The following is a 13,806-nucleotide window of genomic DNA, read 5'->3' as shown; positions in this document are numbered from 1 at the left end:
GATTGTTGGTGGTTTTCCCTGTTGGGAAGAGGTAAAATTTGTAATTTTTACTGTTGATAACCGTGTGGCACCATTAACCCTTTAGATAGGCCTGTGCCAAAAAAAGCTTAGTTTCTGGCTTTTACATGGAGTTATATGGAGTATAACAGCATAATAAAGTGTGTGTGTGTGTGTGTGTGTGTGTGTGTGTGTGTGTGTGTGTGTGTGTGTGTGTGTGTGTGTGTGTGTGTGTGTGTGTGTGTGTACTCACCTTGATGCGTCTGAGAAAATCAAAATATGCACCTCAGCTCTCAGAACTGCATGGAGTAAACAAAAACAAAGTAAGTGTATTTATGCACCTGCTGCCTTTTGATGGTGAGAAATGCAGACTAAACAAAAACAAAGCAAGTGGATTTAAACGCGTGCATGCAAGCCTGCTGGTCATTTGATGGTGAGAAGAGCAGCAAGCAACATGAGAAAGGGCTTGACTTGTAGTGAAGTTTTAGAGATGATTATGCAGCCTGACCCCTCCAGCGAGCTGCAGGATGTTTCGTCTTCTCCCTCTGACACCACAGACTCAGGAGAGTCAGATCCTGATTTGGATGTGGCACCCTCATCATCCTCTCTAGCTTCCACTGAAGGCGAGGAGGATTCGGAGGATCCTGGATCTGGGTGGATTGGGAGAAACGGCGAAGTGTGGTTTTCCACCAACGCGGAGACAACTCTCTTTCTTCAGCCTGCCAGTGGCGTGACTCCAGGGCCGACGCGCTATGCCTTCGCAAGGGTCCAAAACATGGATTCCGTGTTCAATCTGTTTTTTACGGAGGAGATGATTGACCTCATTGTCAGCATGACTTGCGTCAACACATACATGTTTGTACAGTCATACAAACATGTATGACTATGCCTTGTGATGGCATAGCGCGTCGGCCCTGGAGTCACGCCACTGGCAGGCTGAAGAAAGAGAGTTGTCTCCACGTTAGTGGAAAACAACACTTCGCCGTTTCTCCCAATCCACCCAGATCCAGGATCCTCCGAATCCTCCTCGCCTTCAGTGGAAGCTAGAGAGGATGATGAGGGTGCCACATCCAAATCAGGATCTGACTCTCCTGAGTCTGTGGTGTCAGAGGGAGAAGACGATACATCCTGCAGCTCGCTGGAGGGGTCAGGCTTCATAATTATCTCTAAAACTTCACTACAAGTCAAGCCCTTTCTCATGTTGCTTGCAGCGCTTCACACCATCAAATGACCAGCAGGCTTGCATGCACGCGTTTAAATCCACTTGCTTTGTTTTTGTTTAGTCTGCATTTCTCACCATCAAAAGGCAGCAGGTGCATAAATACACTTACTTTGTTTTTGTTTACTCCATGAAGTTCTGAGAGCTGAGGTGCATATTTTGATTTTCTCAGACGCATCAAGGTGAGTTCACACACACACACACACACACACACACACACACACACACACACACACACACACACACACACACACACACACACACACACACACACACGCACACACACACACACACACACACACACACACTTTATTATGCTGTTATACTCCATATAACTCAATGTAAAAGCCAGAAACTAAGCTTTTTTTGGCACAGGCCTATCTAAAGGGTTAATGGTGCCACCCGGTTATCAACAGTAAAAATTACAAATTTTACCTCTTCCCAACAGGGAAAACCACCAACAATCAAAAATGCATGATTATATGGTGTCATGGCTTTGCAATCAAAAAATGTGGTTATAATGGAAGTCAATGGGGCAAAAACAGCCACGAACAGTAAATGAGGGAGAAAAAGTTAAAATCTGATGCTGCACAAAAACTAACAATGCATCAAAACCAATGTTGTTTCTAATCTTTGACATGTCCAAGACTGTGATAAAAGGTAAAAAAAAATCCAGTCCACAATCACATTTTATATTGAAAATGAGTAATTTTGTGTTTTTTTTTCCCCCAAATCAGTGACATCATTTACGAATTTGGCAATTAAAGAGTTAAAATCCTGATTTTTTTTTAAACATTTAGTATTTTTGAGCAGGACTGAGGTTGATTAATAGATTAATGCAAAAAAAATTGAAAAAAATATTTATCTGATACATTTTTACAGCAGTTTAAAGTAGTGGCTGTTTTCAGCCACAAACATAACGAAAGGATGTAATTTCTAACAATGCACAAGGGTTAAAAAATGCGATTAAAAATGAACTGATCGGATTGTGTTTCTGTGCATTAGTGTCTTTTGTGTGCATGTGTGCAAGTAGGTCTATGTGCTTGTCAAATATTGTCAAACATTTTGTTAAAGATTAGAACATCTTTGACAATAAAATTGTGTTTAATGTGTTTCAGTGTATACACGACGCCGGGATATCAGAATTACGTCGGTTAAAAATAGTTTAAAAAATAGTTGTTGTTTTTTTTGAGTCGGTTCACCAAAATGAACCATTCCAAAGAACCGGATCAGAGAAATGAATCGGATCTTCCTGATCTTTCAAATCTTTTCAGCTGGGAAAAGTCTCCTACGCCACCTGTTGGTGGTGAAGAACATTTACAGTAGGCACCTAATCCCATTTAAAACTGTCACTTACTACTGCACATAGAGTGCTGTGCACTAGCCTTATATATGTAATTATATTCGTATATGCATGGTTTAGTCAATATAGTACCCTATTTTTTATTTATTTATTTTTATTTTTTTTGCGTTGCTTGCACGCGCCTGCCACAGAGTTTCACGCGCAGAGCGTCACCGATCAACTGGTGCTCGTGCACGCCAGCATCTGCCCCAGCTCTCGTGTCCTGTTAGCAGCAGGTTAAAAACGCCCTCATATAACTCTTATATATGTATTTATATTCGTATATGCACAAGTTGTATCAAATACAGTCCCAATTTTTATTTTTATTTTTATTGCTTTGCTTGCAGGTGCCTGTCACAGATTTCATAACAGGGCGTCCCCGAACTGCCGGTGCTCGTGCACGCCAGCATCTGCCTCAGCTCTCGAGTCCTGTCAGCAGCAGGTAAGAAACGCACTTACATCTGTGTTACTGACGTTGTTTTGAGATACTGTCATTAAACGTAAAGTCTGTTTACACAGACTGAGAGCTGCGACAGTTTATATAAGTGAAAAACCGCAGATTTGTTTTGGTTTTATCCTTTAGTTTTGCGTTGCTAACATGAGAGCTAAGTTAGTCATGCCAACAAGTTACTAACAATCTCTTAAACTACCACAGGCTGCTGAAAGTAACTCGATATGTACGGATAAAGTGAAGCATAAGTTCAGGCTTATATTCCAAACGGTTTCCTAAAATTGTGTTTTGACATTTATAAAAATAAAAGGGCTGTAATGTGGCTAATTATGTTAGCATATTTGAATGAGCATGATTTCATGTAATTTTCTGCAGCGTCTTCATCATAAAGTAAAGTCATTAACATAATCAGACAGCAGTAGATGATCAGGATTGATGATGATCTGGGTTTATTTTAAGACTGGGTTTTTGTTTCGAACATGTTGACTTTGACCTTGGAGCACAGTATAGTTCACATAGACTGGATTTTTCACAGACTGTGACGACGCGTTTTAACGGTCAACAACATGTGAAATGTGCAAAAGGTCAAATGACCAAGATGAGCAGCTACAATAAAACAGGCAGTATCTGCTGATTTGGGACCATAAGCGTTTCACTTTCCACATATGGCATAATGCAGACAGAGTGAGCCATTTATTGCACCTTCTGGCCAATTCGAGTTGGCCTTTCTTGATTATTTTCAAGGACATTGGCAAAGGGACTATTTCAATACTGATTAATACATATATTGAGTTTAGGGCATCTAGTACTGTTATTGACCCCATGGTAAGATATGTATTAGTACATATAAGGTTTTACATGTTATCAGAACACTGGACTTTCTTGAATAGGCTATGTATGCACCAAATTCTGACAATTATTTGTTTATGCAAAAAAAGTTTTCTGTTGATTGCTCAGGCACCAGGCTGGTTCTTAGTGGGTGGAAATTAAATTTTTTGCATGGATACAAAACGGGATAGATGATCCTCATCTTGACCATATCCCATCATCTTTATGAAAGAGACTTCAAAATAATTGACATTTGAAGGCAGACCCAACCTAGTAACAGGGACTATTCGTTTTATTTCCACCCGCATAATACACATACAGGAAGATTATTTCTTGTTATAAAAACGGTAAGTTCCAGTCCTTTATCCTGATTGGGCTGTGTTTTATTCACGATAAAACACGGCTATGACCGCTTCACCCTACGGTTCTATGTATCACTGGTAGTGGTTAGGCAGAGATCCCCTGATCAACAGTAGTACTTATGGAAGCGCTATATAAATGCCACATTCATTCATTCATTCATTCATTCATTCACCACTACACAACACCGCTAGCAACCACTCTTAGCAACGTAAACATATGTTTGTTCTCAATGATAGTGTTCATTGAAGCTTATAGAGAAGAGTATTGTGAGAGATTGAGTAAGCGAGTGCACCTGCATTTACAGTAGATATAGCACTTTCCTTCAGGTCAGTCCTATCTTCGTAATAAAAAAATCTGTTTGAATGTCTGCTGCCATACATTGTCCATTTAACAGTTAAGGGGTTTTCTGTTCCCTGACATGCTATCATTTGTCAGTTTCAACAAGTTGTCCTTTCAATATAAAAGTCTTCTCTACTGACCAACTCATTCATAAAGACAGTCTTTGCCGCCATCTAATGGTGAAATAATGTAACTTCCGCTTCTGTATAGAGCTGGTAAGTCCCGCCCATCCGTAAAACCCCAAGTGGACCGACCTCTAGGTTGAAAAATCGTCAATGCAAGTGAATGGGAGAAAATAATTATTTTCTGGTCCCGTTTGAATTGTGCCATGAATGTGAACATATGTTGTCTGTGAATTTTTTAAATAACTTTTCATGTTACGAGTTTGACAGTATATGGTATGATTCTTCGGCTAGCAGTTGTGGAAAAGACATAACGAGAAAGACTACATGTCGCCTATGTGACATCACCCCATAAAGTTGACTTACCCGTGGTTTTCACCAACCTCAACGATTTTGTCCTCTCCCTGAAAGAAGGCGGTAAAGTGCACCAAAGACACAGCTAAGTTTAGCGGGATCCGTGAGCTAGTGTCCGTGTGCTAGTGGTGTTGACGTTTCAAACGCGTCGAAAGCAGCGAAGAGTTGTAGTCCACAAAGTGCTCTCACACAAAGTCTAACCGTATCAAACTTCTACCCGCTAAATTCTAGCATTCTTTACACGAAAAGTTATTTAAAAAATTCACAGACAACATAATTATTTTCTCCCATTCACTTGCATTGACGATTTTTCAACCTAGAGGTCCAGGGGGATTAGCGGAAGGGGCGGGACTTACCAGCTCTATACGCAGTATAAGGCACTGTGAAAATACCCATTTTTACTGTGGCCGAGAGAGCTCAACGCGATGCAACTGAAGAAAACGCATGCAAATAGAAAAAAACAGCCATAAATTAAGAAAACATCATCAGTTTCACAACACACGTGTGCTCCAAATACTCACAACTCAACCAAATACAGAAACACGCTGCAAAAGTTCACAACCAAATACAGAAACGCCAGTTACACTGTACAAATTTTATACATATATATATATACAGTGAGGAAAATAAGTATTTGAACACCCTGCTATTTTGCAAGTTCTCCCACTTAGAAATCATGGAGGGGTCTGAAATTGTCATCGTAGGTGCATGTCCACTGTGAGAGACATAATCTAAAAAAAAAATCCAGAAATCACAACGTATGATTTTTTAACTATTTATTTGTTTGATACAGCTGCAAATAAGTATTTGAACACCTGAGAAAATCAATGTTAATATTTGGTACAGTAGCCTTTGTTTGCAATTACAGAGGTCAAACGTTTCCTGTAGTTTTTCACCAGGTTTGCACACACTGCAGGAGGGATTTTGGCCCACTCCTCCACACAGATCTTCTCTAGATCAGTCAGGTTTCTGGGCTGTCGCTGAGAAACATGGAGTTTGAGCTCCCTCCAAAGATTCTCTATTGGGTTTAGGTCTGGAGACTGGCTAGGCCACGCCAGAACCTTGATATGCTTCTTACAGAGCCACTCCTTGGTTATCCTGGCTGTGTGCTTCGGGTCATTGTCATGTTGGAAGACCCAGCCTCGACCCATCTTCAATGCTCTAACTGAGGGAAGGAGGTTGTTCCCCAAAATCTCGCAATACATGGCCCCGGTCATCCTCTCCTTAATACAGTGCAGTCGCCCTGTCCCATGTGCAGAAAAACACCCCCAAAGCATGATGCTACCACCCCCATGCTTCACAGTAGGGATGGTGTTCTTGGGATGGTACTCATCATTCTTCTTCCGCCAAACACGTTTAGTGGAATTATGACCAAAAAGTTCTATTTTGGTCTCATCTGACCACATGACTTTCTCCCATGACTCCTCTGGATCATCCAAATGGTCATTGGCAAACTTAAGACGGGCCTTGACATGTGCTGGTTTAAGCAGGGGAACCTTCCGTGCCATGCATGATTTCAAACCATGACATCTTAGTGTATTACCAACAGTAACCTTGGAAACGGTGGTCCCAGCTCTTTTCAGGTCATTGACCAGCTCCTCCCGTGTAGTTCTGGGCTGATTTCTCACCTTTCTTAGGATCATTGAGACCCCACGAGGTGAGATCTTGCATGGAGCCCCAGTCCGAGGGAGATTGACAGTCATGTTTAGCTTCTTCCATTTTCTAATGATTGGTCCAACAGTGGACCTTTTTTCACCAAGCTGCTTGGCAATTTCCCCGTAGCCCTTTCCAGCCTTGTGGAGGTGTACAATTTTGTCTCTAGTGTCTTTGGACAGCTCTTTGGTCTTGGCCATGTTAGTAGTTGGATTCTTACTGATTGTATGGTGTGGACAGGTGTCTTTATGCAGCTAACGACCTCAAACAGGTGCATCTAATTTAGGATAATAAATGGAGTGGAGGTGGACATTTTAAAGGCAGACTAACAGGTCTTTGAGGGTCAGAATTCTAGCTGATAGACAGGTGTTCAAATACTTATTTGCAGCTGTATCATACAAATAAATAGTTAAAAAATCATATATTGTGATTTCTGGATTTTTTTTTTTTTGATTATGTCTCTCACAGTGGACATGCACCTACGATGACAATTTCAGACCCCTCCATGATTTCCAAGTGGGAGAACTTGCAAAATAGCAGGGTGTTCAAATACTTATTTTCCTCACTGTATATTTGCAACCGTTATGTTAACAGCATTATATTTCTGTCGTAAGAACAATTGTTCAGCTGATGGACACCATGCTGCGTTGTCATGGGAACATCCCAGGTGAAAATAATAAGGAAATTACGTTGTCGTTTCGTTGCTCACTTCATCAAGTGCGTTCCAAACGTTTGGAGCACACGTGTGTTGTGAAACTGATGAAGATGTTTTCTTAATTTGCGGGTGTTTTTTTCTATTTGCATGTGTTTTCTTCAGTTGCTGCACGTTGAGCTCTCTCGGCCACTGTCCATTTTTAACATTTTGTACTGTACCAATTTTTGTTTAATGGAACCATTAACTTGACATATTGGACAATACAGATGAATTCATAGCAAAGTCCTATGAACCTTCAGCCCATTTCTCGCGTCTCTCGGTCTTGTTCAATTTGACACAGAGATGATGAAATGCAAAGTTTGAATAATTTTTTAATTAATTTTTGGTACAGGATGGCTCTTTCTGTACTGTCAAGTTTAAGGATCAATTGAAAATTTGATCATATTATTCAGTGCACCGAAAATGACAGAATCAGCACTGTATAGACACAATGCTATAGATACAGACATGTTAATGAAGCATCATGTCATTTCAGGTGGAATGAAAGGCGTCAATAGCTATAAGTAGCTAGATTAAGCCTTGTGAGAGCATGTGTTGAAAGGTCAATGTCAGCTTGTATCATGGAACAAACACATGTTTGTTTTGACGTGCATCAGAATCCACATCTGTGTTTGTTCTTTGACCCTTGATCACATTTCTCAAAAGACTTTCTCTCAATCCTACTGCTGGAGGCCCCATTGCTACACGTTTACTGTATGTCTGCTATGATGTGAGATTTTTTTTAGATAGGATAGAAATTCTTATACATCTGTTATATTAACAAAAATTATATTAATAAATATATATTAACACTCCAACATCTTTTCCCAAATCATGGAAGTGACCTCGACGTCCGGGTTAGCAGTAGCATGAGCCATCAGGCAAGTGTTATTTAAATAAACTCCTGATGTACTGTACTTACAAACTTTCCAATGCCTCGTTTTATGAGTATAGAACCTATTTGTACTACTGTATAAGTTTGCTACCATTCTGGGCATTCTGGGCAATGTATTTTAACATAAAAATCTTACATACTTCACCTTTAATTTTATGTGCAGGGTTACATTTGAACTTGATCAAGTCTAATGGTGCAACACTTAAATATTTAGCATTTCATAAATTGAGGATTGCAGTCTCACAGGAGAGAGGGTTTCTTCACCATGGCCTGAAATGGGTCTGTCAGATATGAAGATATAAAAATGCGCAGTTTAAGAGGAGCAGGGCTTTGAAACGCACTGTTTTAACCGATTCAGACAAATGCAAGGATTCAGGCAATACAGCATGTCGTTCATCCAGAAGATTAGATTTTTCCTGAAGCGGCAGATTTCTAGAATTCAGGTGTCTTTGGGTGGATTTCTGTGGCGGCCGAGGACACGTGAGTAAGTTGAAGCCAGCTGTGAAGTTTTGTAAAAATTAACTGCTGTTGTTTCCACTGTGCTCTTTCTTTAGCTCACCTGCTGTCATGCGTTCCAGAGCAATCCCCATGGCTGGGGTCACTGCGCACAAGATCAGTAAACGCATCACCTTCTTCGCCAGTGACGTCGATGGGACTCCTACGGCTAGCTTTTCACCTGGTCCCCCTAAACCTATATTGCTGTTACTGCCGTGGCTGGGCTCCAGACCGCAAGCCATTGCCAAGTACTGTGAGATTTACTTTCGCACAGGCTTTGATGTGCTCGTAGTGGAAAGCGAAGTGAGAGAGTTCTTGTGGCCCCGTTGGGGGTTGGAGTACGGTGGCCGTGTGCTGGAACTATTAGAAAGCGAGCGCTTCTCACAGCGCCCCCTACTGGTCCATGCTTTCTCCATAGGGGGATATACGTTTACTCAGGTGCTTGTTCATGTGGCCAAAGATACCCAGCGTTATCAGGGCCTGACAAACAGGATCAGGGGTCATATCTACGACAGCCTGGTCATGGGATCACTGGACCATATGGCCACTGGTAAGTACAGAGATTGCAATGTTAAGTATGTTCATATATAATCCTTTCAGTCTGCACTGCTAACACTTTGGGGTGGATGGTATGATCAGAATCTTGCATCATGTTATGACTATTTTTATATTATGTATATTTTATATTATTTGTGCTGTAAATTCAAGTGGTAATGTTAAACATTCAAACTCTACAGTTGTACAAACAAAGTTTTGGCTTACGTCCTGATCTGCATTTTCACATTACCCCTTTTTTTTTTTTCATGTGTAATAAAATGACATAATAGCTACATACATTCATTGTATCTACTACAATATTACAAATGTATTACAATTTAAAATAACTATTTTCTATTTTAATTAATTTTAAAATGTAATTTATTCCTGTGATTGTAAAGCTGAATTTCCAGCATCATTACTCCAGTCTTCAGTGTCACATGATCCTTCAAAAATCATTCTAATGCTGCATTCGAATAAGCTGATTTGCGTTAGATATTTCTTATCAGTTAAAAAAAGTTGTGCTGCTTATTCTATTTATGAATTGAAAGTTCAAAATAACAGCATTTATTTGAAATAGAAATCTTTCTTAACATTATAACTGTTAGTTATAATAAAAGTATTAATATCTAACCAACAATAAACTAAAACAGGGTATCTACGACAACAATACAGTGAATTCTCTATAAAATCACACCGTCCGGCCCTAGTAGTAAAGTCACACTGTAAATGTGTTTGTGATTTAATACGTCTGTGTAGGAGTGTTGTTCCTGTAGAGCAACTCCCATAACAGATGGTGAACATACTGGAGACTTAAAGTTGGCACTATGACCAAATATGGGGTCATGGACTATATAAATCAGTCAGCCTCTGCTAATAATTATAGGTTACATGATTACTCAGACAGTATCATGTTTTATTGTCAGGTTTGATTTCAAACTTGATTAAAAGCAATATACCTTCTCATATAAATAAAACTTTACATATCCCTAAAGTTAGGATGTAGAAATATCATGCTTGTAAAATAAAAGTTTGGTACTACCTCATCAAAAATAAAATACAATGTACATAATTGTTTATGTAAATTGCAGTGCATAACACTATTGCTTGTAAAAACCTTTAAACATTATGACTCAATCTAGAGATTAACGGTACTTTTTAAAAATGTAAAGTTGGTACGATTTTTTTTTTGTTTTTGAAAGAAGCCTCTTATACTCACCAAGGCAAAAAAAAAAACAGTAATATTGTGAAAAATTCTTACAATTTAAAATAAATGTTTTATTATGATATAAAATGTAATTTATTTCTGTAATGATAAAGCATTACTCCAGTCTTCAGTGTCACATGATCCTTCAGAAATCATTCTGATTTGCTGCTCAAGAAACATTTATTACCATTATCAATGTTGAAAAAAACGTTTTGCTGTGGAAATGGTGATAAATGTTTTTTTTTCAGGATTCTATGAGTAGAGAGAACAGCATTTATTTGAAATAGAAATCTTTTTGAAGAAAATAAATGTCTTTACTGTCACTTTTGATCAATTTAATGTGAGTGACCCCAAACTTTTGAACAGTATTTGTATGTCTGTGTCTGTATATTTATCTGCCTACCACATAGCAAGTTGCAACCTTGTAGCTTTCAAACATCAAATTTCTTTTCAAACGCCTCAAGTATTCAAACTACACAAGGCCTAAAAACTTCAGAAAGAAATTTATCCTGATGAGCTAGAATTAGCTGTCCCTGAAATCTTTTGCTTTGATTATTTTGGGTTTGTTGTTTGTTTTCCAGGTCTGGGTAAAACCATATTTCCCCGTATGGAGGGTCTTGTGAGAACGGCTGGCCTTCTGTACTTCCGTGTCTTTAAACACCAGACGGTTGACTACTTAAACTCGGCGATCAGCATTTTCTGGAACAATCCTGTGATGGCACCTTCTCTTTTCTTTTACTCTGAGAACGACGCAATGTGCGATTACAAGAACTTGGAGAAGATGGTGGAGTTATGGAGGAATCGAGGCCTATCTGTCGGGATCAAGAAGTGGAAAGAGTCTATTCATGCAGGTCATCTGCGCACACATCCTCAGGAATACCTGGCCACCCTAGAGAACTTTGTGATGTCTCTCAACATGGTGCCTCTAAAGGCCAAATGTAAACTCTGAACGGCCATCACCTGTCTCATCAAACATTAGAAATTGCCTGAAGTGCCTGGTTTGACTGTTCTAGGTCGCAAAATTTGATTGTTTCTCAAACCTCTTTAGTCTGTTGAAATATTTATGTGACCATACCACTAGCGTGTTGAGGATGTGTAATACTACATACAGTCTATTGATATGTGACCGATTTGGTTTGTTGCAATACAATGTGAAACTCCTGTACTTCGGACCTCAATGACTATCTTGAACACAACTGTATAGAATTATTTTGCTGTAGATATTTGAGATAAACAGTAAAAGGTTTAAGAGCTTATGTGACAACTTGACTTCACTTTTAACATCTATGGTATGTTCATTTGAATACAAGACTGTCCATCTTGGACCATTGATCTGTTTGCTTCAAAGGGAAACGGCCTGCTCTTTCAGTTTTCTTTGACTAATTATTTGTTTTCAAATGAAGAAATGACCTAGCTTTATAAAATTTGCTACTAGCTATATCAAATCTGAATTAAATGTATAATATACCATTTGACACAATCCTGGTAAACCTATGCATTGTTGTTTTTCTAGCAAAGACACGTGAATAATATAAAGGTTGTGTTCAGGTACCTAAACTGAAAATACGGTGAATACAAGTAAAGTCGGACACTTAGGTCTTTGTGTTATATATTTCTGTACTTTTACACTGTATAATGTAATGGAGATATGTACCTATTTAAAATTATATTGTGTGCAGGCCATTTGGCATATTTTAAAGCAGTGTCCATGTCAAAATGTCCTACTTACCTGTATTCACCTTGTTTATCAGTGCAAAATTAAGGTTTTTACTTTTTTGTTTAAAATCAAATAAATCAATCATTCTGATTAATGTGTTTTTTTTTTTTTTTTTTTTTGTGTAGAAGTCTCAAAATGTTTGTTTAAAGGGATAGTTCACTTTGAAATTAAATTTTGGTATGTTTTAGCTTACCTCAAGGGCATCCAAGATGTAGGTGTCTTTTTTTCCGCAGTAGTTTCAATTTTGATATTTTTAAGTCAAACCGTTCTTGTCTGTCAGTCATATAATGCAGGTCTATGGTCACTGTCTCAAAGAGCATGCACAGAGTCCAAATTAAAACAATTCCCCATCATCCAAATTAAACAATTCCCCATCGTAAGTACACATTGATGTCCTAAGACACAAAACGAGAGGTTTGTGTTAGAAAACAGTATTTATTTACGAACAAGTGGTTTGGTTTCTAAATTATATAATTTTTTTTCTGGAAAAAATGCATCCTCCTCTGACAATAGACTCTTCATGGTGGGCAGATATTCCGGACCTTTCCCCCAGTTTTAACTGGGACAGTGTTTGGGTGATGGTAATGCATGCCTCAAGGAATCCGGATCATCAACAAATCCATTTTAATTTTATTCATAGGACTTATATGACTCCCCGTAAACTCTATAGTATGAAGCTTAAACCTGATCCTAATTGCACACTGTGCCATACAGGGGAAATTGGTACTTTTTTTCACATGATTTGGGAATGCCCTGGGGTTGCTTACTTTTGGAATATGGTTAAAGAAAGTTTGTCCACTTTATTGAATGTTTCGGCCCCTTTGTCCCCATCTGTTTTTATTTTAGATGATCTTTCTGATATCCAACTTAACAAAACTCAGAAACGAGTGTTTTTAGCTGGTTTGACAGCCGCTAAGAAAATAGTAGCAACGAGATGGAAACCTCCACATTCTCTTAATAAGCAGTATTGGGTTCTCACATTTATAGATGTGGTGTATCTCGAATTGTCCACTGCACGCATTCATGGCGCAAGAGAGGACACCATTAGACTCTGGGCCCAAATATTGGAAAAACTCAAGGGTTTGCTGAGTTGAATTAATACCCCCTTCCCCTCTCTCTCGCTCTGGTTTTATGGTCATTTTATTTTTATTGTTCTTGTTCATCTGGTTAATTTATTTTTCCCTTGTTATTAATCATAAATTTCAACTGTCGTAGATTTCTTTCAGCTCTATTCTTCTATTCTACCCTTTTTATTTTTTTTTTTTATTTTTTTTTATTTTTTTTTTATGGATATTTTCTAACAATTCTAATAATCTGTAGTACTTATATTTATTTGTGTATATTTTGAAGTATATTCTGTATGTTTGTTTATTATTTATTCATTATATATAATTTTTCTGTATCTTTGTTATCCCACTGATATAGTGCCCTATATATATTTATTTTTAATATTTTTTTAATCTTAATTATTGATTTACTTATTTTTATTTGTATCTTTTTTTTTTTTTTTTTTTTCATACTGGGGTAATTGCTGATTGTTTGTCTTCGATATGTCATGTTTAAACGATGTTAAAACAATAAAAATTTGATAAC

The 13,806-nt window shown here is 38.3% G+C and overlaps 1 protein-coding gene across 1 annotated transcript; it reads left to right on the top strand.

Moving 5' to 3' along the window:
• The first annotated feature begins 2,521 nt into the window (after nucleotides 1-2,521).
• Nucleotides 2,522-12,303, top strand: LOC308695155 (transmembrane protein 53). Its single transcript, XM_081373154.1, has 4 exons — nucleotides 2,522-2,794; nucleotides 2,906-3,000; nucleotides 8,812-9,302; nucleotides 11,078-12,303. Exons 3-4 carry the CDS (start codon nucleotides 8,825-8,827, stop codon nucleotides 11,443-11,445), a joined length of 846 nt encoding a protein of 281 aa, XP_081229280.1. The 5' UTR covers nucleotides 2,522-2,794; nucleotides 2,906-3,000; nucleotides 8,812-8,824; the 3' UTR covers nucleotides 11,446-12,303.
• Nucleotides 12,304-13,806: the final 1,503 nt, after the last annotated feature.

This window comes from Scardinius erythrophthalmus, assembly GCF_964197995.2.
Source record: "Scardinius erythrophthalmus genome assembly, chromosome: 8".
In the NCBI taxonomy this organism is placed as follows: Eukaryota; Metazoa; Chordata; class Actinopteri; order Cypriniformes; family Leuciscidae; genus Scardinius; species Scardinius erythrophthalmus.
The sequence above is the reverse complement of the archived record's forward strand: the minus strand, read 5'-3'. Positions and strand labels throughout refer to the sequence as shown.